This window comes from Electrophorus electricus, chromosome 5 (genome assembly GCF_041902795.1).
Source record: "Electrophorus electricus isolate QZ-2024a chromosome 5, ASM4190279v1, whole genome shotgun sequence".
In the NCBI taxonomy this organism is placed as follows: domain Eukaryota; kingdom Metazoa; phylum Chordata; class Actinopteri; order Gymnotiformes; family Gymnotidae; genus Electrophorus; species Electrophorus electricus.
The window spans coordinates 23977166-24004081 of NC_137501.1; the positions used below are offsets into that span (position 1 = coordinate 23977166).

Sequence of the window (26916 nt, forward strand, 5' to 3'; positions counted from 1 at the left end):
ATCCTTTCCATTGGTAACCCCTGTGCCAAGACTGAAGAACTTGTCCATCTAGAGCTAGTTTTTGCAGGATGGCCACTACAGCTCTGGTTAGAGTAGTGGTACTGTGGATTATGCTAAACCTGCTGCTGTAAGTGCGTATCAACTGATTTTTAGTTTGTAACGAATCTTCCTGTGTCCTTTTCCATCTTTGTGAAGTCTCACAATTCCTCTGGCAAGACATGTGAAGTCTCACAGTTCCTCTGTCATTTCTTGTCCATGTAGAGCCATGATGTGAACATGCAGATAGGTAAAGCCGATAGGTCCAAAAATGTGTTCGTAGGTCCTTTTATAACCATGTTCATGCAATTATGCTAATTGAAAATTACAGGTGTACTCAATTTTGTTTCAGTGATCACAGGATTTCTAAGTTGTGTCTGATCACAGGTGTATCCCTTTGTCCATCTGAGTTTCTATTTTGGGGCCTGTATTTTCAATACATGCTTCTAAAGTTTTCACAGGGGTGTACTCACTTCTGTTGTACACTGTAAATTAAATAGGGTGCTAGATAGTAAGAACCAGCTTTAAGTAATAATTGTACCTAATAAATCACTTCAAAAAAATTCTCAACTCATTTGAGGTGCTAATTTGTGGTGGTTTCACTTATTTGGAGATCAAAAAAAGTAAAGGCCTAATTGCAGATTGTAATATCTGGCACTATGTTCGCTCAGCATTTCTATTTGCCTTTGCATAATTGGTAATTTAGTACCAATTTAGTAGCAATTGTGCATATATTATAGTGCAGTACAAAGATGAGGCACACATACATGTAGGTGTCCCCCTCTCCAGTGACTTCACACATCCCGCCATTAGCACACGGGTTACTGATGCAGACATTGAGAGCAGTCTCGCAGTTCTTTCCCTGGGTAACAACATAGGTGGGCTTTAAAAGAAATCTTGGGTAGTGTCAGTTAGTTTGGCAGGTTACATTTACATTCACTAAGACATTATAGGCAACATACCTATAGTTTTAAACTGATTCAGATTTATCCTATAATGCAAATTTGTACACACACACACACACACACACACACGCACGCACACACACACACACACACACACACACACACACACACACACACACACACAGGGCCTTGAAAAAGTATTCATACCCCTTGAACTTTTCCACATTTTTTCATGTTACACCTACGAACTTAAATACATTTTATTGGGATTTTATGTGGTAAACGAACACAAAGTAGCAAGTTATTGTGAAGTGAAAAGAAAATGATGCATGGTTTTCAAATTGTGGGCCTTTTCTAATTATGCCCAATCACAGGTCAACTTCAGTGAGATTGTTGGATTTAAAGGACCACTGAAAGGAGAAGGATGTAGTGGAGGGTCTGAATATTTAATTATGTAAATACTATGTGCAAACTGATGAAATAAATATAATTTGAATCCATTTCAAGATTAGTCTGAAATATACCAAAAGTGGAAAATAAAAAAGGTCTGAAGATTTTACATATGCAATTAATATACAAATGGATATTTATATATTTTATTTTATCATATATACTATTCTATGGTTATTGGCAGGCTCTGTGCTCTTACCTTGAAGCCATCTATACAAGTACACCTGTACAGTTCTGTTAAATCTGTTTGGCAGACACCATGGTTCCAACAAGGACTGGACAGGCATGGATTACACTTAGCCAGGACAGCAGGGTCAACATCATCTGCAGCACACACACACATCCATCATTAATTTAAAGTAAATTCACTAACATGGTCCTCAACAACCTAAGCAGAATAAATAAAGGTTATTATTTATTTAACCTTTATATTTATATAAAGGTTAAATCAATATAGGCAACGCATTAGGAAAGGCTGCTCCAAAGCACCAATCAACATACTGGATATTAGTTTACCTTGGCATTCGAACTTCTTGGCAGGGGTGGTGAGGAGCAGCTTGCCCTCCATGCCCAAGGGACCAGTGCAGCGGGCGATCCCTGGCTCCTTGTACCCTGTTTTCACCCAGTCTGACAGCCAGCGCAAGCGGCAGTCACAGTACAGGGGATTGGCACCGATGGCCCTGCATAACATCCAACAACTTCCGGCTAAAAACAAACTTCTCTGTAATAGACACTCATTAGGCTTTCATGCATTTTTTTTGGCTCATCTATTCTATTCAGAAATGGGGCAGGTGGTTTGCTCTAGTATATCTATAATGAGTGAAATAATAAGTTAAAGGCTGCACAGTGATGTGAACATTGCCACAATGGTTCTTTAATATAAATATTGTACATGTAATGTAATATTTTTTTTGCCAATAGATGGCTCTCCAGAGCCACCCATAATAATGGGTCGAGTTGGTTCAGTTGTAAGGTCCTTTAGGATGAAACTGACATCAGCCTGTCTGAATCAGTTAACAACATACAACCAATAAAGAGTGAAATTTATGCGGGTATTTTGGAGTTCCCATCATACGTGTGTGTGTGTGTGTGTGTGTGTGTGTGTGTGTGTGTGTAATCTATAGTGAAATCATTCACTATATCTTCTGAGCATGTTTTAAAAAGCAAGCAGTCTTTCAACTGCACCATTGTTTGTGTCTTACAGCTGCAAGCACAGGTTCCATATGCATGATAAATTGGCTCAAATGCTTCTGTAACAGAAAGCTGTCTGATCAGTTTGACAAAGTTGTGTCAGTTAATATGTAATTTTACTATCTCTGTGACTTGGGAGTGCAGGGCTACTACATTTTCTAAAGTACACATCATCACACTCTAAGCATGTGCATGCAAGTATGTAGTGTGTACACACACACACACACACACACACACACACACACACACATTATGCTTTCGGAATTAAGAAAACATGGTAGACATGTGTAGGAGTTGTTGGAGTGAGGACAGACAGTGGCCAGTGCTGTGTATAAAAGCCACAGATAACTGGCAGATCACAGCATGCCTACACCATGTGAAGTGCCTATGATGGCAATGACAGTTGAAGCTCTGGGTGTGTGTGGGTGGGGGTGTATTTGCATGCTTAGATTTAACACAGAACAGATGTAACCAACATTGGCAGTGGCTCACACGGAGGAGCTTCATTTATGGTGTGTGTGTGTGTGTGTGTGTGTGTGTGTGTGTGTGCGTGTGTGTTTCTTTTCTTATTTAAACAGCATATGTTACTGACTTAGAGAAATCATTCACAAAAGAGTTTTGTTCAGGGTATATGTGTGAATGTGTGTGTGTGTGTGTGTACAGTTGACATTGTAGCAGTACTCACAGGTGCGACAGAGACACCACGTCATTGAAGATCCCATCAGGAAGCTCCGAGATGTCATTACCATGCAAAGACCTGAGAGACAAGCAATAGCAATCAGCAAGGCACACAGATGACCTGCAGTGTTTCAAACACTTCACGACGTTATTTATAACATTCCTTCACACATCAATGGCCATGTCGTTTGCAACATTCCTATCACACATAGAACTCATTATCCTTTTAATAGTGGTTACATTATAAGGTTTGAAGATTTAAGATTGAACAATTGGGAGCAGTCAGTGCAAATGAAGTAAGTGTAAGTGAATGCAAACTCTACAATAACAGTTGGGAGAAAGTTCCTGTCTCTTTAAGAGGTGCATCTGAGTAGCCACTGTGTATGTTTATTTGTGTGTGAGGCTCTTGTTCTGGTGATTTTTGGGAATGGCATGTTTTTGGCACTGAGGTTTGTAATGATGGTCACAGGGAGAGGTTTCATGGACTGAAGAATGCAAAGAATCCCCCACCCCACAGTTAGACTAGTTGTTTATCAGCAGCCAGGCTGGCTGGTCATAACATTTTTTATTCTGTTTATCATGAAGCTTCAGTTATCCCTCTCTTTCCCAGCCATCTAATCAAGACAAGGAACTTCAATTCATGGCTGAATCCAGATGCTCGCCTCTTCATGCATGAAACTAGCTTGATTCTTTCCTTTTTCTCTTGTTTTTCTTTGTGGACACCTGTCGCTGGTGCCACGCCGGACATTCAAGCTATCTATTTTCGCGCTGTGGGCTTGGCAGTGTGCTTGTGTGGAATTCAGGGGAGCTGGGTGTTGAGTTACCGTGGATGAACCACACTGGTCTGGCTGAGAAAGAGAGAGAGAGAGAGAGAAAGTGAAGTAGAGAGAGGGAAACTTTCTTCCCTGTCTCTCAGCAGGGTGATTAAGTGACAAGATGGAGAGGGCTTAAATGGCTGTTAAACAATATGACCACCTTAATCCATTGGGTCATTCCTGCATGATGCCAAAAAGACCTATAGCCGGAGCTGAGGTTGCTCATTCCCGACAACTTCCTGGTCCTTCCTGTTCCCTTAAACCACATAGCCACATTGGCCCTAGGTTGGCCCATTGCTTCTGGGAACAAAGCAGGTCCTGGGCTACTGAAGTCAGAGACCTGGTGCTGAGGAGCCTCCTAGGTGAAAGATGATCTTGGCTTAACCAAAGCCTCTTGCACGCATACTTCGCCAGCTCACTCTCTCTCCTCGTTGCCTATATTCTCATCTTTTTTTGCTCTCTCTCTCGGTCTCTCTTTCTCCTCCTCCCTCTCTTTTTTTTCCCATTTTCTTTTTTTTTCTCCTGCTATCTGCTGCTGATTGTGTGTCACCTCACCCTGCCATCCTTGAAAGGCCAGTTAGTAGCCAATTAATACCACATCTATGGCAGATGCAAAAAGAAGCTCAGGGCTGCCCAAATCCAGGTTAATTATTTTTCTATTCTACTATTCCAGCAGAAAAATAAAAGAAAGAAAGAAAGAAAGAGACTAGCCAAAGTGATACTTTACGACTGATGCTTCGACACCTATGTGCAGTTTTAGTGAAGGCACGGCTTGAAAATGTTGAAAGGGCCACTTTGAACCTCTGAGTCCTTTTGTAAATTGGCCATGTTTGTTATCGAGACACGACATGCATTAGGTGCTTTCATTTAACTGAAACAGTGTGGGGGAAAAAAACCGGCTTTGATGGATCAGACTAGCAATAAAGAGATCAAAGTTTTGGGTGACTGTGTGTCCTTCTGTTGGAGCTAAATGATGGAGACAAAATGGTGGTCAACTCTAAGGGGGCGGGGGTGTGTGGCTTTAAGAGATCATTGCAAAGGGATATGCTGCAAATGAGACTTACATGGTGCGTAACTGAGTAAGAGCAAGCGTTGATGCATATTTATTGACATCAAAGCCAGGGTGCAGGGCAGAAAGAATGTATATTTTCTAATGGTTGTCAGCTTTCAGTGCCATTTAGCTATGAAAGAGTGGGGGATGTTCATGGCTTTGATGCAGGCTGTAAAAAAAGCATGTCTGGTGGGCCACATGTCACAAGTCTGTTGCTTTTCTGTCCCCCTAACATGCATGCAAGCAATGGGGGCTAAGATATAAGGTCTGAAGAACATGTCCTGAATACACACACACACATACACACACACAGAGAGAGAGAGAGAGTGTCCCATCTGTCACAGTGTCCTCACTGTCTCCTGAGCCAGCCCTGTTCACAGATGGCTTCTCGTTTTGCTTGCATGCAGTGGTGGATAGTGGGGGGCGGGTCTCCAAATGAAAACACAGTTTGGTAACCCTCTCCTCACCATTTCAACTCCTTAACATTGTGGCATGCTTAAAGTGCATATGAGAATCCTGACATCATCTGTGGGGCTCTTAAAGTTGGAACTTTAACCCAACCGGTACTGAAATTTCTTAGACCCCTATCAAGCATCTTAGTATAGTAACAACGATGTAGGATCAGACCTACACTGATGGTGTAACTGTGCTCATTAGACTATAAAAGATTGAATTTTCTATCTGTAATTCTACTCTGAGAAGGAGTTGAAGCTCTGGAATACAAACTTCCTTTTAAGCATCTATAGAATCACTGGAAGCTTCTGGCATCTCCTCCACCATGCCCAGCATCCCAGCTGAATTCATATCCAAAACCCAACACTGACACATTGGTAGACTGGAGATGTGGTCCTGGGCTTGATCGCCTGCTCATTCAAAGCCTAGTATAATAACTGATGGTCGCAAATCGTGAAAGATTACGTTTTTTGAAGTACAGCAAATGGTATGAACTTGGAGAGCGAGGGCTGTGAATGGAGGAAATACGAGGGAGACGTACAGCAGACGGAGGGATCGAAGACCAGCAAAGGCGAGGCCTGGAATGCAACGAAGTGCATTATAACTCAGAATCCTGTAGAGGGGTAACCAGAGACAAGGAACAGTTCTCAAACTTTGACTTTGTGTTGTTAACATATCTGGTACTGGTAGGTCACAAGGTTAGAGAGTAGCTTTAAAGAATTAAAAATTTTCATTTGAAAATGACACATTTCATATGGACAAAAAATTTGAAGCTAGCATGCAAGATTTTTCCCTACTGTTAGCCATACTAGCATTTCCAGCTATACTTGTACATAATGTAATAACTGCCCATAAATTGTGGAAACATACAGGGTGGTGAGTTGACTCATGTTGGCAAAGGATGAGTTTGTCAAAGAGTTGATCTTGTTGTTACTCAGGTCACTAAAAAGAAACAAGTCCAAATACAACACCCTTCTTGCAAAAATCATTTCATGTTAAAGAATGGTGGACAGCAAACAATAGAAGATGAGGGGGTTGTTTAAGAGGTGGGGGGTACTCACACCAGCTGCAGATATTTGAAGGCAGCGAGCTCTTTTGGCACTGTGCTAAACTGGTTGCCATCCAGATACCTGTAGAGAGACGCAGTCACAGTTAAAGGCCTGTCCTCATTCCATAGCATGAATGAGAAAGCATATCTCTTTTCCTTGACAATAGACTTCCATGTCAAGTTCGTTGCCCACAGCGCATGTGACAATGGGGAGCTCTTTTGCTGCTTGGCTAGTTCCAGAAAGATTCTCTGGGGGATGCCTGGATTCAGTGGGCTGTGGGTTCCTTAGCCTTGGCTGGAGGATGAGGGAAGATAGAAAGATCATGAAAAAGCTTCGCTGGGTAAGCTTGGTGGGGTTCTGTGAAACAGTAGCATTAGCTTGTCCACATATGATAGCCTGAAGCATTTTGTGTGTGTGTGCATGTGTGTAACTCTATGTGGGTCTAAGAGTGTTACACTGATGCATGTTTGTATGCACTACAGCCTGTGTGTTTAGCATTGTATACCTCTGTCTGGATGATTGATGACCACATGCTTTGTGGCGTGCCTGTTTGTGATAGTTTGTGGAATGTGTCGCTCCCTCAAACATTACCCCCACCACCCCCCAACACACAGGAAGGACATTTTAACACCTTGGCTACACTGTGCACTCCCTCCCAGTATGTATTTTGATGAGGACTATACAATAGCTGCCACCAGGTTGGTGTGACTTGCTAGGGGTTCAGTGAAATTGGATGATTCCTTCACACCCGCTCACTCCTCCCATGGGTCATGCTCAGGGCAGACCCCATTGTTTTCGGCTTGGCCAAGGGCTCGCTGGGGAAAAGGGAGAGAGTTTGGGGTACTAACAGGGCAGAAAATAGGGAAGGAGGGTTCCAGATGCCCAGATGAACTTGAACCATGGATTTGAGACACATGAAAACATTTGCTTGGGGAATGGCAGCATGGTTTGTACAAAAAGAGCTCAACTGTCACGCAAGGTGGAAAGCTGAAAGACATTAGTCCATTGTATGTGAGTGTCCACAGCAAATATCTACAGGGCATCATTTCAACTTGGTAAACTTCTGGCTGTGAAGGTGATTAGAGCCTTGCTTATTGACATCTACCCCATGCCTCCAGCACTGAGCTTGAGAATGACATCAGCTGCAGCTCCTGTAGCTCTTGGGATCCTCACTCTGAAGAATGTGATGGTGAGACCCTGCTATTTATTTTTTTTCCATTTATAGCAAAACCAGCCATTCCAGTGCTCAGGAAGAGGAGGGCAAAAAAGGCAAAAAAATGCAGCGAATGCAAAGCTCAAGTATCTGGTGCCAATGCATCCAGCTCATCTGCATGTCCACCCTTGTTTGGATGTCAGTCTGATTACTTTTTCAACCTGAATAGATACTTGGCTAGTTCTTGCATGCTACAGAGAAGGTAATGGCATACTGGGCATCATCCAGACTTACAGCTCGGTAACGTTGCGAGGAATGCCCTTGGGGAGGGCTCGCAGGTGCTTGTTACTACAGCGCACCACTGTCTCCAGGCAAGTGCACTCGCTGGGACACTGAGGGCGTGGCATGCAGCTGACATCCTCTTGGCCTGTATTGCAGCAGACGGGAGAGAGTCAGAGAGGAAGAGAGTTGGGGAGAAAAGTGAGGAGTGGTTAGCATAGGTAGGGGAGGAAGGAGGTGAAAGATGGATGGAGGCAGGAATGATAGGGCAGAGGGCGACATTATGGGGTTGTTAGGACAGATGGAGATACAAAGAGAAGGTGATAAATGAGATGGAAACTTTTTCTAAGAGAAATAGAGTAAAGGAAAGAGAAGCAGGGGTGTGGACACAAGAAGTGTTGAATGGTTAAGACAGAACGGGTGAAGATTTAGATAGGTAGGAAGTGACAAAGGAATAGAGAAGACAACCACATGAGAGACACAGAGAGAAAAGAACAAGAAATACACATCCATTCAAGAGAGATAAGGATGGAGAGTGTCCAGCACAGTCTAATACAGTATTGATCTGGACTACAAAAACAAATGACTAAGCGAAACAGACAAAGGTTCTTGTTCACCGTATGAACTGAATACTTGACAAATGAAATATAGCTGATGGATCAATAGAGCGGTTAAATATTTATTGACTGAAAAGTCAGCCAACAGACCCATCCCTTAGCTGGGTGCATCAGCGAGTTGCTTCTTGGGTTAGCTAGGGCGAGAGAGTACACTCTACCATCTTCGCAGTGGAAATCTGGCAAGGCCACATCTTGCAGCGGGATCTCCTTCAGGAAAGCCGGCCGCTGGCAGCGTGGATTCCCTGTGACAATCTTGCGGCTCCGCAGCCAGTCACCCAGCCATGCCAGTCGGCAGTCACAGTTGAAGGAGTTAGCCAGTAGGTTCCTGCCACAAGAACATAAATAAGAATTAGAAGACAGAACAGGCTGAGCCTAAAGTCTGTTTTCTGTATGCTAATCAAAGCCAGCTTTTTATTCTCCCAGTCTTCAGTGCAAATCGGACTGGTCTGAAATTCAACACCAATGGAGAAATTGCCACAGCCATGGATAATTCTGAAGACTTCGTCAAACAGATGGTCAGATTTACAGCAAGCTGGTCTTACAAGGCCACAGACACAAAGGCCAAAGTTCTGGCTTGTGTGCGAACAAAAAAACCCAGAATGTGGTTGAGGACATACAGAGTAGAGAGGGTCTGAAGAGTGTCAAATGCTCCCGGTGTAATGGTGGTCAGCTGGTTGTCATAAAGAGACAACAGGCGAACATTATACAAGCCAGTGAAGCTGTTGTTGTGGATGCAGCTGATGCGGTTGTTGCGGAGCATTCTAAAAGGGAGAATTTATTAAATTATTTGTTGGATAATAGTAGGTGAAGCTTAAGTCTGCAATTAAATAAAAGCCTTAATTGTCAATGTACTACTGAAACTACTGATCTTGTAGTTAACATACTATTTAAAACCAATTAAAAATTAGCATGTCATGTCCAGAGAAAAGGGGAGTTAGCCTTCAACTCTAAGATAACTGAACTCACAGCATGCGTAGACCTTCCAAACCCCTGAACATGCCACTGCGTACAGAATCCAGTTGATTGGCTGTCAGATGTAACTCAGTGATGGAAGAGGCACCCTCGAAGACGCCATCTTCAATTTCCGAAATCTTGTTGTTGCTGAGATTTCTGTGAGAAAAATGGTGATGTCAAGCAGGCTTTGCCACACTGCATTTTGAAAAGTGAGCACCACTGTACCTTTGGCAGTCATGCTTACATTTTCTTCAGCTGTGTCAAAGTCTTGAATGCGCCAGTGGCCTCCAGAGATGTGATCTCATTGTTGTTGAGACGACTTCAGGAATAGCAAGGCAAAATAAGGTCAAGACAGGAGTTCACAATCAGGATGTTCAGAAGGAGTTGGCAGATAGCACTATGCCCTGTTCAAGGTCTGTTAAAACAGTAAGCTGCGCTAGCAAGGGAGAACCAAAATGTCCTTCTAAACAAGGACGGGTGTTTATGCTTTCTGCATTAATGACTACAAAAACCACAGCCATAAACTGTATAATAATGAGAGATAGGTTTTACCATTGCATGTACAACATCTACAAGTGAGAGAACCACATTTGGTAGTTGTACTGGACATTTGAGAGGTGAAAATATAAGCAAGGGTTTGTGTGATGTAGTGGAGGGTACTTACAGCTCAGCGGTAGAGGCAGGGATGTGGTCAGGGACCTTAGTGAGACGCAGGTTGGAGCAATCCACCACATTTGACTCACAGCGACACTTAGCTGGGCAGACAGGTTCATCATTGCACTCATTGTTCAGCCTGCTGTCCTCTGAGCCTGAGACAAATGTTCCCAAAATGGTATTCCAAAACAGTGAATGGTATTCTAGGATCAACATGTACAATTTTTTCTGGTCCCCTCAGATAACCTTTAGGCTTCAAACACTGGACCACCAAGACTTAACCATTCAAACTTTATCCTCTTAGTATTACATTTAGCTGATGCTTTTATCCAAAGGGACTTACAGTTATGACTGTATACAACTTGAGCAATTGAGGGTTAAGGACCTTGCTTGGGGCCCAAGAGTGACAACTTGGCAGTGGTGGGACTTGAAGTGGCAACCTTCTGATTTCAAATCAAGTACCTTAACCACTGAGCTACCACTTCCCTAGCCCTAGCCCATCAAGTGTTATGTTGCCTGTAGCATGTTATCTATCAGGACCTTCGCTGACTCATAATGAATTTCCCAGTCAGTAATTCTGCTTTCTTTTGGATCATGTGTTGTGAAACACTGGTAGTTTGGCTATCACAGGTCTGCTTGGGAATTGCTTTGCCAGATAACCATGGACTGTGGAATCAAAGCATTTTAACAGAAGCACTAAGATCTGAGAAGACATTTTTAATGTATGGCATATTACTTAAGCCATACAGACCACTGTCTTAAAAAAACATGTCCAGGAGGACAAGTCTTTTCTCTCACTGTTTGTGATTTGCTAAGAATAGACCGTACATGCCAAAGTGCTTGAAGGCAGTTATATAATAGGTATTCAATAATTGAGCACAAAAATTCCACTCAAAGCCACTTATAGAAGGAGCTATTGTGTGCTTTGGTTGGATGGTGCACTATTGTTGCTCTTGCTATGGCTGTGGGTAGCTGTTAATGGGCCAAAGTACACCCAACTATAATGTGTGGGAGTAAAAGTCCATGCTCACTCACCACAGGCAAGTCCATTTAATGAAAAATGAAAGCTAATTTGTTATTTAATCAAAGTCCACAATTCACAAATGCTGTCCAAAGGAATTTGTTAAAATTGAAGAGAACAGTCCTGGAGCAACTTTATAACTAATTTGTACATTCATGATTATTTATAGGCACCACAGCAATAAATAATGTTCAGTTCATAATTTCTACACCCAACCAATTATTACTGTTTTATTTCACATGAAAGAAGACTGGATCTATTTAGTCCTATTTTGAATTTGGTATGTGATTCTGAGCAATGGCTTAACTCAGAAACAGTAAAAAGATCCTGCTCAAATTTAGGAAGTTCAGACACACTAATGATCTGTATTAGTGACAAGTTTTGGAAGTGACTGGTGGAATTGGAATTTCCTGGTAGAGTAACAACAAAAAAGCAGCATGAGAGGAAGAGAGGAAGCAATAAATTTGTTGGAGCTCTTTGATATTTTTGGGGTGGGGGTGTAGAGATGTGGAGGGACGAGTTCCACTCTGTTCATCACTAGTACTTAGTTCCAATTAAGACCTCATCTATGCTGGAGACACACTGACTCACAGCTCGCCAAGAGCTTCAGCAAAGGGATGAGCACAGACCATTTCAGCTTTCCCGGGGCTGTTTATCTTTCAGAACTTTTTATTGGATAGAGAGGAAAAGGGAAGAAAAGGGAGGAGGGAAATAGAGAGCGGTGAGACTGATGGCATAGGCTTTTATGGCCTTTGGTGTAGCAGTATAAAACCTTAGGGCAGTTACTTTGCCTTATGACATAAAACCTCCCATTATTCTTCTAATAAAAGACCATTCAGCAGAACAGGATTGAGGCACCTTCAGTGTTTCATTATAATCTGGATAGGACAGATAACAAATTAATCAAGTATCTCTTTGATCTTTCCAGTACTTAAATTTCCATTAAAGCTTTCTGCTAATGTCAGCTCTTCATTTCATTCACTGAACGCTTTTCATAAAATTATTTTCTTGGAATATAGGAACATATCCAAATATGAATGTGGTATACCCCTCCTTAAAAAAAAACAAAAAAAACCCCACCACCGCCTTCACCGCAGAGGTGAAGTTCCTACAGAGTGTAACTTAAAAACCAAGCCATCACAAAGAAAATGAATAGCAGTAAAAATAAGCTTGCTTTTGATACCAATTCTGTCTGGAGAGAAGGATTTATGGATACCATTCATTACTGAATTAATATCTACAACCCAGTGTAATGGGGATGAATGGGAGATAGATGGATAGAGGGAGACAGTAATGGACAAAGACAGTGAGAAAAACAAAGAGAATGGGGTGGAATGTTGAAGCCCACTCACCTGGAATGGAGTACTGCTCTTTGGCTGTGATGGAGACAGGAGAAAGCAGTGACATCAGTTAGGGTGCAGTCAAATGGATGTAGCTTTTGACCCAGACAGAAGTGCTCCAACATTTCTGAACTCAAATTGTGCTGTCAACTGTTCATTTTCTTTTGTTTTTATCTTACAATGTGTTTCATGCTAGGAGCAAAATTACTAGGAGCTTCCTCCAGCAAGCATTTCCATACCCTCTTTTGTATCAGCACTACAGTTAAGAAGTTCAGTAAGTTCAAAGTTAAGGAAGTTAGTCCAAAAAACCACTAACAGTCTAATCTTCAGGCCTTAGAGAATAGCTCAGGCAAGCTCGCACGCCTGTGGGTCTCTGTTCTTTAAAAAAGAGCATGTTTGGCAGGGGCTGCTGCTCAGTCTAAAATCCTGCTCTGAGACTGTGTTTACAGGGCTGGGCCCATCCAGACTGGATTAGACAGTTGTTAGAGGAACCACTGGGGAAATATGTGCCAGGCTGCTAAGCTCCAGCACCAACCCATTTCAAATACACCAGGGCATACAGCAATGCACCTGGAGCTTAGGTTTATGCTGGAGTGGTGCTGTGTGTGTGCAGAACTCAATGACAAAGTCGAGTGACATTTCGTGGCTTCCATGTGAATCCAGAAACACTGTGCGCTAATGTGCTAATAAAACCAGACAGAGGAAATGAGAGGGGCAGTGTACGGAGGAAAAAATAAACATAGCATGGACCTCTATCATGTAGGTTCCCAACCACAAGTCGCTCATTCCTGCAGATCACTTTTCAGTTTGCTTTCTGTTGCTATTTGGGAGGATATTGATTAGTCTGGGACCAGTGGTTAGATGCAGTGCTGTTCAGTTTAGCAATGAGAGCAGCCCCAAGAAATGAATGTTAAAGTGACAAAGGAAATGGATGACGTGTAGGAATCTGATGATCTGCCATGGCAAAAACCAAAGCAAAGGTTTAGGTTTACCAGAACAGCGGAACTTCTTGCTCTTGATTTGGCCAATGCGCTTGTTAGCCAGGCGGCGGGGGCTGGCACAACGTGCTCCACTGGTCTCAATCGGGTTGGAACGGAGGTAGTCAGCCAGCCACTTCAGATTACAGTCACAAATAAATGGGTTCTGGGCCAGATGACTGTAGTGTGCATGAGGCAAAGACAATGCATAATCATTTCCTCACTAATTCACATGAATGTAAAACTGGAGAATGGATAATATTTTCCAACAGGTGTACATGTGTAAACTGTACTTAAGACAGTATTAAGCATTACTAAACAGTTGAGCCACATGCTTACTAACAATTTTATAACAATATCTAATGTTATATTTTATATACCTTTTATTAATGTACTCTTAAGTAGTTTATTAATGTGCAGTTACTTTAAAGTGTAAACAGAGAAAGTATTTTCAACAGGTCTTTATCATGTTTCAAAGTTAACCATTCTTTGCTAAAATGATGATGATCCTTCTACTTTATACATAAATCACTATTCTGTATTGTATAAGTTAATAAGCAAATGTCTTCAAAAAAGAACAATAGTATAATTCTCCTTGAACAATTCCTGATAGGGGCTTTAAGGCTATTTGATAATGCTGGTTCAATGACTGGTAATCCTTCTTTGCCACCTGATTGCTAGCCAAGAGCTGATAGAGGTGCCACACAGTAGCTGAGAATGCTTCAACCATAGCTGCTCAGTTGAGCTTTGTGTCTAAATCCAGAGCAATGCATACAGTGCACACTGGGGCCCAGAATTTATTTTAAAGCATTGTCTCTGAACTTGGTATAAATGTACTGATCATTTTAATAAGCGCAACTCAATACTCTTCTCATTTTTCTATGCATAATTAAATCTGAATGTTGAGTTCATGTTTGTTAGGAGAGACTTAAATAAAGATTTATCACCTTTATTTATCTGTAAATGTGTGTTCAGCAGTGCTACTATTTCCACTGGTGGCTCAGCATTGGTGGGAAACAATGGCGAAAATGTACTAGACAAAAGATAGGCAAGAAACATGTGGTCTGGCTTGGAGATTATTTCAAAGTGTGTGGGCTGAAGGTTATTCTCCTTCATATTCCATTGGGTATGGAACAGTTAGTGGAGGACGAGCTATTGCTTGATGTGCCTGCCAGGCTAATATTACCAGGCTGAAAGATTTATGATGCTCTTTACATCCCCTCTCCGCTGCTGTATTATTAGATAAGGTTACAGGTAAACAAAATGAGCCTGTACATGTTTTCTTGTGCCAGTAGGAGCAGTCTTCTGGTTGAGAAAGTGTAGTTTTAAACTAGTTGGGGAAGTAATACCTTTGCTCTATTTGCCAAGTGTATGCTCTAGGAGCACAATTATCATGAAGATAATGCAAAACGTTTTGAGTTTTTCTGCGTCCCCAGAGATGTGCCCTGGAATAAACTGTAAGTAAGTGTGTGTGGTGAATCAGACAGAGGTGAGTCAGCTGACACTGGTGTGGGACTCTGAACAGAGCTCAGAAGAATGACAGGTTGGCACTCACAGGGTCTGGATAGCACGAAGGGAAGCGAAGGTGCCTTTGGCCAGAGTCTGGATCTTATTATCATACAGAGAGAGCAGAGAGAGGTTCTGCAAGTCTTGGAATGCGTTAGCACGTACACAGTGGATCTTATTGGCATTCAGAAGACTGGGGGGAGAATACACACAATGGAAAGGGAGACAGAGAAAGGAGATAGGCAGACTAATCAGAGTAGGTCAAACAAGACAAGCTGTAAACACCATTTTCTATTATGCTTGCAATAAATTGAATAAAATCTTATTGATTCAGCATGCTTGCTCTTCTAAAAAATTCACATCCAAACTAGGTTTGCAGTAGTTATAGAACTGTCTCCTTCCTAAAAGATTCTGTTAAACTTACAGCAGCTGGAGGGCATAAAGTCCGTCAAATACACCTTTGGGCAACTCTGTGATCTTGTTCCCATATAGGACTCTGTGGGTCAGGGAAACAGTTTTTGTAGAACACAATGCCTGAATCACATCTGGTATTGATATTTCAAGAAAGTTTAACTCTTTCAAGCTTTCAGACTAGATGTGTAGAGTGATATGCAGTTTAAACAATTAAATGTACTCATAAAAGTAAACAAAGAAGTTTTAGAAATGGGGCTGAAAAAGGTTTCGGACTATGGACTATATAAGAGTTCAGTTTAATTGGACAAGAGCACATACACAAGTCCCATACAGACCTGAACATGTACACGTGTGCATGCGTGCACACACACACAGTTTGACAAGAAACACTTACAAGGAGTTGAGGGAACGCAGACCTTGGAAGGCGTCAGGAGCAATCTCAGAGATCTGGTTGTTGCTGAGGTCTCTGTGAGTAGAAAAAAAATGGGAAAGAAGAGAGAATGAGAGACAGAAGATGAGAAAGAAAGAGATGAGAAATAATCCGAAAGAGAGGCAGATACAGACATGCCATAAGCGGTCTGACCCATATTTGCCCCCCCCCCCCCCACCACCACCACCAAGACAGTAGCACCAGTAGAATATCAGTCACACATGACTGTCTCCACACAAGTTCCAGGCAGAAAGCTCTCAGCACATACTCAAACTGACACTCGATCGGCTTGCTGTTAATGGGCATGGGGCTTTGTGGCCTCTGCCTGCTTACATGGCTGCCCGCAGGAAGCTGGGCCTGGGCTGGCTGCCGACTCCACAGCACCGGGGCATGGCCGCAGGCTGGCTCTATCCTCTGGCCCTGCAGTGGAGGTGGTGACGTAGGGATATTAAAAAGGCATAGGGCTCCCCCAACCCCCAAATAGAATGAAGTTTAATAAACTTCGCGAGCCAGTGGCCCTCTCTCCAAACCACAGTGGGCATCCTCCCTCCTGTGAGCTCCTAGTGAAGAGAGAAGGGTAGGGGAGGAGGAGATTTACTATGAGGATGACACTGCAGCAAAGACGAGGTTGGTTCAGAAGGGAACCGTCTTCACCCATTTATGGGTCAAATGTTTGTAATTGTGTACTCTTGAAGAAACGGATGTTTGTCTTCTGACAGAAGCCTTGGACTTTCCGGGTAGTTGGCCAGGGCGGATAACAAGCCCGTGAGATGAACCGTACACCACACCTCGGGCCGCCTCCAGCCAGCCGTGGGTTTAAGGCGGAGGTCTCCCTGAGCCGCAAATATGTCTCGCACCTAAAAGTGACCAAACATGTGAGCATGAACCCCATGAAGGTCAATATATCTGCACCTTTGATACATATACATATACGGAGGACAGGAAGCACTACAGAAAAGTGGCGAATGGCTCATATCTACCTACAGGAATGTTGAGGCACATGCTTTTATTTTTTTTCCCCTCGGCCCTCACATCGGTGGATTTCTTTGACTTTTCCAGCCTGGTGAGCTAAAGAGGGACAGCTGGAAAAGCAGAGGGGACGTGGGGATACGTGGACGTGTGAGCATTAATTTTATGAGCAGGTCATATGGGGTCGTGGCTTGTTTGGCTACCAGGTTGCTGCTAAAGGACGAGCGAGAGGAGTGGCATCGGAAGGAAAAAAAAACCTTCTCCCCCATTTTCCCATGGCTGCTATTTGAGGGTTGGAGCTGGACAAAGGCCGAGGTTTGGTGGGTGTGTCCGCTAACAGAAGCCTGTGGGTCACTCTGGTCGCTGAGTTCTCCCTCTGTAAAGCTCGCCTTCCCATGGACTGTGATCACATTGGCCACGATTTATGGTGTGTTGAGTGAGTTGCTCCCACGCGCTGCTCTCCACACCTCTGCTCAACAAGGGGTGCATCGGGCAAGAATCCATGCTAAATATAGCCCCTCGAGCATCGCCATCAACTGCAAACCGTTGTAGCATATTTATGGGAATAAGGAGAAATGTCAGTATATGAGCAAAAGGGGAAACTCCACCCAAAAGAAAAATACTTTTTTTCTTCTTTTTCTTTTCTTTTGACTGCTTGATGCTGTAGTGCTACTTTTGCTTTCTAAGACACAGTTCTTATTTCCAGGTCTTGATGTGCTAAAAATCTCAAAAGATGTCATTTGGTTAGTCCTAAAATAGAAATATGCTTATTTAATAGGTTTTATTTTCCACAGTCAGGAAAGAGTTGCTTTCTCTTCTAAAAAGCATAAATCAGGATTTTCTCTCCTTTTATTTGTCATTAACATTGACAGGCAAATATGGAAAATAAATATTTTGTATATAATCCTGCATTAAAATTCAGTAATAATACACACTGCTGTTCAGCATGAATGCAATAACATACAGGGCATGCTCAACTTTTGTGCAGGATCCATTCCACATGCAACATTTACAAAATGTGTTGCAAAAAAATTGCAGGGTTTTGTAATTAGTGAGAAAACCCATTCATTATTATACCATGTAAAATAATGACTTTATGGTAGGCAAAATAATTAATGAAACCATTTTCTTAATGCACTTAAGGAAAATAAAAGGAGCTGTTCTTTTAGCGATGTGTTATTTTCCAATGGGTTGTGGGACCCATCAACTCACATTCTGCGGAGCTTCTTGTAAGGCGAGAACGCTCCCGGAGGAATGGACTTGATGCCGTTCTGTTCGAGTCGTCTGCGGAGGGAGAGAGGGGAGGGACATTGTTGCAAGTCAGACAACCAGACAACAAAAGAACGCCATGGTAACAAAGCTCATTAGTGTGCCTTAGCCAGGGCTGGATTGCGTAATGGTCAGGTGTGTCTCATTATCCCTGCCTTAACTAGATAATATTTACATAATGTCCTGCAGTAGGGCCAACAGAAAATGGCAATGCAAATCACAGGGATGCCTCAGATAATTTGCATGACAGAGTCTGTTTCCTTGGGCTGATACTTTGGACATATTTGCTCTTGAACTATGCTGAACAGGTCACTGCACCATGAGCACAGTGTTAAACCAAAGGCATTTACAGCATTTGACAGATGCTTTTACGTATATTAATATGTATGACATGAGGTATGTACCCTGGGAACTGAACCAATGACCTTGGTGTTGCTAGCATCATGTAAGTTGTGGGAGCACAAGACAGTTTGCTTAGTTCACTCAGACTCAGGTCCTCAGTTCAAAAGGATGTCTCATCAAACTGCTATTCATCGCTAATAATGAATGAGGACCAATAGGACGTATCTATAACATGGCATGGATCTGTTCTTGAACAGAGCACAATATTGGCTCCTGCTACAGGCTCTCGCTAACTCCAATAGCTCGACAGCATAGCGGTGGAACGCTAAGGCAAGAGAACAGGCCATAGGCAGGAGGAGAAAGGGTTTGAGCTGGGCAGTTATGGTAAGGTGCCTACGCGTCATGTGGAACATTCATGTTAAGAGATGCTGTCAGTGAGGGCTAAGCAAAGTCGCAGGCCTCTAATCCTAATGGCCCCTCCCCACGTGGCAGCTAATCTCAGCCAGAGCGGCTCACGCTGTCTAAAATCCATACCTGTTCAAAAACACACATACAGATACACACACGGATGTATTCTCACAGGCATGCACTCGTGCATGCACGCCAGTTAAGCAGTTGACCTGTTGTTCACCTCATCTATAAGAACTGCTAACTTCTCCATTTTCTGTCTCCTAGGCAACACAGGAAAAAGACTAAATAACAAGTGGCATCTGTGAGAACCTGCACAGGCACAGGTTAAGGTGTCTGAACCCAATGGGTTTGGTATTCATGGAGTTTATATTATAAAGTAGTGAAACTGCACCACCAAACTTACTGCAGAAATCTGAGGTCCTCCAAACCACTACACTGTTGGGATAATCAGAAACCTCAAATTGCTGTGGGTCCTTTCCACTTGCAGGCACCCAGCAGGGGAGTTAACATTAAGCCACACGCAATCAGTTCTCACCATCAATCTACCCAAGTGTCAGTTCCAGGCTCCGTCTCCATGGCTTTATCTCCATGCACCTGCCTTTGTGCACCACTATACACTTATGCATACATATATTGTTGCCATGCATATTAATGTGTATTGTATATACACACTCATGGACTAAATTTTTTACAAGCATGTAAGTCTCATATTTGTATGCTGATGATGTACTATCTTTGGCTTTTCCCCTAATTATGTGGATGTGTGCCATTGGCTATGTATGTATCTTTGTGTGTGTGTGTGTGAGAGACAGACAATAGCCAGTGAGCTGTGAGCCAAGGGTCTGATTCTGAACTGGTGGGATCATCCGGACTCTGCAAATCTGTCTTATAAATCGCATGTGTGCTACCCTCCCGTTACCCTTTCACTCACTCGCAGCAGAACCTTCAGGAACTGGACCGACCTAATCAGCATCAGCTGCACTGGAAAAAGCCAGGCAATGCTGTAAAGGCTCATTTCTCTCACCCTCTGAGAATCCCATTAGAGACTATGCAGGCTGGCCTGTTTTTTTTTTTTGTTTTTTTTTGCTTTTGCTTAATGACGGCATATTTTGCCCCCGTGGAGGGGCCCGAAACAGGCAGCTGCCTTTGAGACCCGATGGCCCCAAAGTCTTATTAAATGGGGGAATTTTAAAAGCTGTGAAGTGCCCCGGGTCGCTGATGCTGACCAAACCTCCCCGCTTGCATGCATGAACCTCTAAATTGTGCAATGTTTACAACATATTGCTTCCCCTTTCTTGCCGATGAGTCGCATAGATGACGAGATGACAAAGTTAAATGCGGATGCTTTTAAATAATGGTTCTGAGAAGTCTGGAGACATTCCCTTTCTTGTGAGTCTATGAAAGCTGAAAGCTGGGGTGAGTCAGGACTGACTTGGACAATTTTCAATTAAGCCTGTTTCTCAACTTCAAAGAGCAACTTAGTGGGAATTACAGCAATATGATTTCAAATTTGTGGACTGCAGCAACTCTAGACCACACGGACACAGCCATGTGCATTCCTGGGGTGCTCATGTTTTGGCCTTTATTTATAAGTGATCATCCAAATGAATTTATTGCTGATTTCACATTTGCTTTGACAGCTGTGTCTCAGCCGGCGCCTCAATTTCCAGGGCAACTACAATATGTGTGCACATACATATGTGTGTGGGCTTGCAATAAGGGCAAGACATATTGTAGCACCCCACACACACACTTCAAATCATACCAAATCAATATTTGTGGTGACTTTAAGCCCTATCATGACACAGGGATCAGATGATAGATATGGAGGCCTGGAGAATGGCAGATTGAAATCGATTAAGGGTCAAAGCAGAACTTGCAGGGAAGAAGAGAAACACTCCTGCAATAATCCCTTGGTGGATGATCAGCACATACCATACCATTCATCAACTCTGATCAGTGCTCAAACAGGTGGACAGAAGGCTAGACTGCGTGTCTGTGTTCAACTGGGGGATATTGGTAAGTGGCTGACAAAGGCATTGTAAAAGAAAAGCCCCATTGGCTGAGCAGTTCTTTAAGGGAGAAAAAAAAGCAAGTTTCTGTTTAGTCTTCTAATATCTGCAGATGTGAGTTGTTGTTTTACAAGTCAGTATTTCACCTCTATACAAGATTATATTAGAGTTACTGAAGTTGTAAGGGAGTGTATTAATCGTATATTTCAACTGAAAAGTGAAGCCTTCTGTCAAGATCACTGAAAATAAAAACAGCCATGGATGAACAATCTTTGAAAGCCAGAGGAAGGAGAGAGAGATCACACCTGGCTGTACATAGCCTAAGCACATGAGATTCATGGGAAAAAAGTAAAGAAATGGAGGAAATGCAAATAAATGATCAAAAACCTGAAGCTGTACAAGACTTTCTGCACTCTCTGTGTGTGTGTGTGTGTATGTGTTTGTGTGTGCGTCTACATCGGCACCCGTCTGAAGATCCCCCCATGAGATCCCAGGGTTGGACATAAACAGAGCTACTGAGCCACTTCAAACATGAACCCCTCATCCGGACTCCCATGCCACCTCGAAAATCTCAGTACCCCCCCCACTCAACAGCACTGCCAAGGCTTCGAAAATGGGTCAGGGTTATTAAGGAACACCAGTACATGTATATTTTTAAACAGTCGCTTTCTTAGAACCTAAAATGCAGAAACCAGTTCACCTTCTCCCTTGGCTTAATGAGGTGAAAGGAGAAGTTTGCTTTCTTTCACCTCTGAACCTACAGGAACCCAGAGATACCTTGTTGGTATGTGTTTATGGAACTTAATACTCATACTATAATTACATGAACTGAGGAACTATGTGGAGTAGAAACTGTTTGCCTGAAAAATGATCTGATTGTCCAAATATGCTAGCTCATTATAGCTGTAATGCCATCATGGCTGATCAGAACTCTGCTTTGGACTGAAGTGCAGGCTGCTAAAAAAAATCTGTCAGAAAAATATATTTCACTTTAGATATAATGTTACTAAATTCCTTTATTTAATAAATATGTATAAGCTACATTTGCTACGTATATGAATGAGCAATGTAGAATTTTGATAGAATGTAAAAGTGATCATAGGAGTGCTTTTTGAAAAAGCAGCTGGACTCAAAACTGGTTACCTAGGAGCAGTCAGTTTCCCTAATCAGGCTTACAACCCTTCATGTACTGGTCCATATCTATATGCAGATGAACCACCATTGGTTTCAAAATAAGTGTTCACATGTGTTCCCTGCATGAAGAGGGCAACAGAGGAAGCCCAAGATGATCAGTGTCCCCATGGGAACTGTGCTAGACCAAAATCTGCCGCTGCGCAAATGCCAGGCTCCTCCTTCATCCCGCCGGCAGCTGCCTGGGTAGATGGACGGCTCGGTTTGGATGTGTCTCCCTTTCCGTCCAGCTTTGCTGTGATTGGGTGCCAAATTCCTTCAAGCAGCCAATATATTTCCCTACAGAGTCCCTGTGCCTTCAACCTCCAGAGAGCTTGATGATAAAAGCTAATCTTCAAGCCAACGATCACAACTATAGTCGGTGCTTTTTGTCAGGTACTGTGACTAGACATGCCAATGCAGTGCTGAATTATTCATTGCCATGTTTGACAGATACAGCGTAACTGTGACATGGTAGTAATGTTAGCAGTAAGTGGTTATATGTGCTCAGTGCTGAGCTCAGGTCAGTCAACACTCACATCTCAGCCATGTTGTCGGGGAGGTTGGCAGGGATGGCTGTCAATCCTTTGCCCCTGCAGTCCACTATGTTGTTGCTGCAGGTACACATGGCAGGACAGGAGCCAGCGGCAAGATTGCAAGACTGGGGGCTGGAGTTCTCCAAATGACCTGCAAACATTGATTATTATAAACAGAAGTCAATGTAATGAACCAGTGCATTTCCTACATGTCTAAATACCATTTCCTATTCCCTGTCCCATGTATTGGAAGGTCATTCACTTTAGCAAACTGGACAGCTCCTCAAGTATTTGCAACAACTGAACTGAACTTCTCTCTGTACTTCCTAAGACACATAGTATTTAAAAGTCTCAGTTTCACTTACTGTATGTCTTTATTTGGTGGAACCTCACCATAACATTTATTATATTTATTTTATTGAAAACTGTGAAATGATGAATAAGGTTACTGATCATGTATATATTGTGACATTATTAAAATATATGGTGCTTTGATTAATCCATTCCCTTCCTGCTTATCTTTTCCCATTTCCTTTTACTGTATCATGCATGATGAAGTGAAGCAGAGCTGCCACCTAAAGCTTCCTGCCTCAGACGTGCTGTGGGAAAACAGAATGGAGCTCCTGCTACCACTCAACATTAGCCTAGGGAGGGAGGGATTATGGCTTTGGCTGGAAATGTCATTAGTTTTGACAAGACACTGGAAGAATGAGATTGGGCCTTAAGCTCCTTCCTTTCATCACAGGAGCTGCAATGGTTTCCATAACAGTCAAATAAAAATATATACCAACTGACTTGCAGATGAGAGCAGAGTGAGGATCCTGACATTGAACCATATGGGTAGGGGGAGGACAAGAAAGAAAGAAATGCAAAGCACGACAGAAAACACAAAGCATGTCATTCTACACTACTTTCAAGAACACTTCAGTTCCCTCTCAGCAAAGGTTTGACTCTGCATTCAACCAGCGTCTGCTGTTAACATGCTTCAATGGGAAAAAAAACAAGACTGAATATCTGAATAGTTCATTTTGCAAAAGGTCTCATACAGGCATTAAAATCTAAGTTGGTTGATTTGGTTAGTATTTGGTATGAAATGCCAATGTATCAACCAAATTTCAAGCCAATATCTCAGTTGAAATGAGGTCGAGTGCCCCGAGGGTTGTAATATTATCTTTGCAATTCCAAGGACGCGTCCTGTCAAATCATCTCCGTGATACCCTGAATATTAAGGATGTATTAATGCAGTTCACAGATGTGGCTGTGCTCCACTGGGCACTGTTTTGCCAACCAAAGGGACACTTTGAAATACGCACATTCAGCGCTTCACGTCGCGACCCTTTTTTTTTCATCTGAAACCAAAGACGCCACAGATTTACATACGATATGATACGTGTTCTCAAGGTAGCCGCGGGTAACTGATACCCAATCTGCAGTCTAACCCAGAAAACGAATAAAACAGACTTTTAAATGGGCTAATTTGTGCTGCAATACATAAATCTGGCTCTTTGGAGCCCTTTGGTCAATGAATATTTGATTCGCCTACTCTCCCAGAGTTCTGGTTGGGCCAGGTGGGAGCAGCAAGGCTGCCTGCTGGTTAATTCATAACCAGAGACACTTATCTGGTACATAGGCGGAGGGGAAAAGGCGCCTGAACAGCTTCGGTACCAGGAAGCATGTAGAGCAGAAGCAGGGAAAAACGGCAGGGAAATGCAGCATGGTGTCGTCCCTGCCTCAGATTTGAAACTGCGGGTGCCTTCTCGGCCATGGGGATTAAGAGGAGTTTGCAGAAGCAAGAAAGGAAACTCATGTTTATGTATCCATAATAATCACCCAAGTGCAGATTTACACTCCCAAACAGACACATTGACTAATATGCTTGCTACTGTCTGGCTCTGTTTGCATGGCAGACCCTTTTCCCTGAGTCTGGGGATATTGACCTGAACTCTACACCAAAAGGGTGCGTAAAGAAACTCTTGGCACCAGTTCATGGCAAATTGACCTAATTACAGTCATTCAAACACTTAAACAATCATAAGATCTTGCATTTGACTGATGTGATAGATTCATAATGTAGACATTGAATGTAGAATGTAGATAGAACACTAAGGAGTGAGCCAAACTTCAAGAAAACAAATAAAAATAAATGAAAATATACAGTGCCTTTAAGAACTTGGAGAAAGATAAGAACTGCTATTTGTTGGCAAGGTCATACAGTTGGGAAACGAATAACTAAAATACGAACAGTGGATATTTGGAAGGAATTTTGTCAGAAAATGCAAAATATTTTCTTTTCTTAGTCTTAAAGCAGTGCATTGTAACGCTGTAAGTCTCTTTCCATATATGTGTGTGTGTGTGTGCACGCATGTGCGTTTGTGAATTTAAAAAGGAAACGTGGAGTTGACCAAGGCAGCCATACATGAAGCCCGAAGTGCTGGAGTTCTGCTAGCTTGCATCTGAACAGGACCATGTGTCCCACTCAACCCTCTAGCCCACCCTAAATCCCACACAGGTGTCTCATCATGTGCACACACACACACACCACCTCTCAGCAATGCATCCAGAATGCATGTGTGTGCCAGCGAGTCACTCAGTAATGACTCTGCACTGTGAGTTCATGTGCTGGTCAAGTCTCTGGTGATATGGAGTAAGTCCGTGTGTGTGTGTGTGTGTGTATTTGGGAACTAAAGTTGAATACCTGGTGCTTGTGTGTAATAGTTTATACTAGGGCTGTTGATTAATTTTTTAATACTTCTAAGCATGTTCCCCTGTCAATCTGCACAGGTACTTGCTTAGCCTTTTGGTGGTTTTTGCCTTGCATAAGAATCATAGTTTTTTTTCTTTATATAAAAGTCAAAATATATGGTATGTTTTATATTCTTATGCACACTATGATTTCCAAAAAGTTTGCTCTGCTACTCAGTAAATAGTGCATAAGAAGGGCAAGCTTTGCAATGGTTAGTTTCATTTTAAAACTTCAAATTGCTAATGGGACAGATATATGTGCTGGCAAATTCAAATCATACAAGTTTAGCATCTTTGACTTATCATTTGGCAGCCAAACCTGCTAGTGTTAAAAGTGCTAACATTAGGCAACAGCTTGACATGGGGATTTTGTTAACACTGGTGTCTTTAACACTGGTATATCAGGCTCTGAAATAATAGACACCCTTATTACCTTACAATTAAGATTGTACCATTGGCTTACATATGCAGTGATTTCTGGTTACATTACTGTACTTCAGTCTTGCTACCACCAGAAAGAGCTTAACACTAATTAGAACAATAGAGGAAGATGCATTTTAACTTATGAAGTCAGTTTGAGTGGCGATTTGAAATATCGGCAAAATCAAATTGTTTCCTCACAGATCCTATTGTATCATGGCGAAGCCTAAGACTTACCCCATTATTGCTTATGGGAACTTTGACTCCATAAGGGTAATGGTAATGTATAAAATCCATTTAATACATCAACATAGACTGTGTATTGCTATTTTATATGGCTGAAATATCATAGATCATAAAAATAATGTAACCTGAGTCTTTTCACTTTCAATTCAAAGCTAAGTTCCTAAATTCATCATCATTAGCTCAAACACTGAATCCACACTATTAACTTAGCGTAAGCTTCCTATGGAGCTCTCACATTACGTATGATTAGGAGCCTCACAGTTTTCCTGCTTCTACATCATCTGCTCTGGAATGGCTTAGCTTGCCTATAGCTCACGGACTCTCAGTGGATAGTTCATGTTCTGTCATGCTGCATGCTCTTGTGAAAATTACGAGGCATGTAAAAAGGGCTCAGCATTTTTCTGGGCCCAGAACCCGAGCTGGCTCCCAAGCTCGGCTGTTATGACAGACCGCGGGTCGTGAATACCTTACGTAAATACACCTTGTCCTGTTCAGCTGAGAGCTGTTAGACTGACTATTATTTCACTAGAGGCCCTAGGGAGCCCAAAGGAGACAGGCCTGTTCGTCAGAACTCTGGGAAAACTAGTTCCCTGTGAATGCAACCTGCTTCCTTTAATAAGGGATACCTGTTAAAAATTCAATTTCTAAAAAAAAAAAATATTGACATTAGTATGAATTTTGTGTGTAATGCATATGTTATTTGTTATATGTTATTATAAACATATCTGACTAAAGTAACCATTCACGACTGACAACATCAGATCACTGATGATGATGATGATGCTATAAAAGCCGTAATGAACCATGGTAAAAGTTGGAATCAAGC

The 26916-nt window shown here is 42.4% G+C and overlaps 1 protein-coding gene across 5 annotated transcripts in view; it reads right to left on the minus strand.

Moving 5' to 3' along the window:
- Window positions 1-26916, minus strand: part of slit1a (slit homolog 1a (Drosophila)) — a 92279-nt gene that overhangs the window by 13443 nt on the left and 51920 nt on the right. For all 5 annotated transcript variants that reach the window (XM_081714483.1, XM_081714482.1, XM_081714480.1 and 2 more), the window contains 20 exons: window positions 22686-22833; window positions 18155-18226; window positions 15938-16009; window positions 15554-15625; window positions 15179-15322; window positions 13639-13802; window positions 12659-12682; window positions 10296-10440; window positions 9876-9950; window positions 9644-9787; window positions 9295-9438; window positions 8836-9002; window positions 8076-8208; window positions 6641-6709; window positions 6450-6521; window positions 6121-6192; window positions 3268-3339; window positions 1908-2071; window positions 1591-1715; window positions 804-898 (listed from right to left, as the gene is read on the minus strand). In XM_081714483.1, the coding sequence (XP_081570609.1) occupies window positions 804-898; window positions 1591-1715; window positions 1908-2071; window positions 3268-3339; window positions 6121-6192; window positions 6450-6521; window positions 6641-6709; window positions 8076-8208; window positions 8836-9002; window positions 9295-9438; window positions 9644-9787; window positions 9876-9950; window positions 10296-10440; window positions 12659-12682; window positions 13639-13802; window positions 15179-15322; window positions 15554-15625; window positions 15938-16009; window positions 18155-18226; window positions 22686-22833 (2173 nt within the window). The remainder of the gene's footprint in view (window positions 1-803; window positions 899-1590; window positions 1716-1907; window positions 2072-3267; window positions 3340-6120; window positions 6193-6449; window positions 6522-6640; window positions 6710-8075; window positions 8209-8835; window positions 9003-9294; window positions 9439-9643; window positions 9788-9875; window positions 9951-10295; window positions 10441-12658; window positions 12683-13638; window positions 13803-15178; window positions 15323-15553; window positions 15626-15937; window positions 16010-18154; window positions 18227-22685; window positions 22834-26916) is intronic.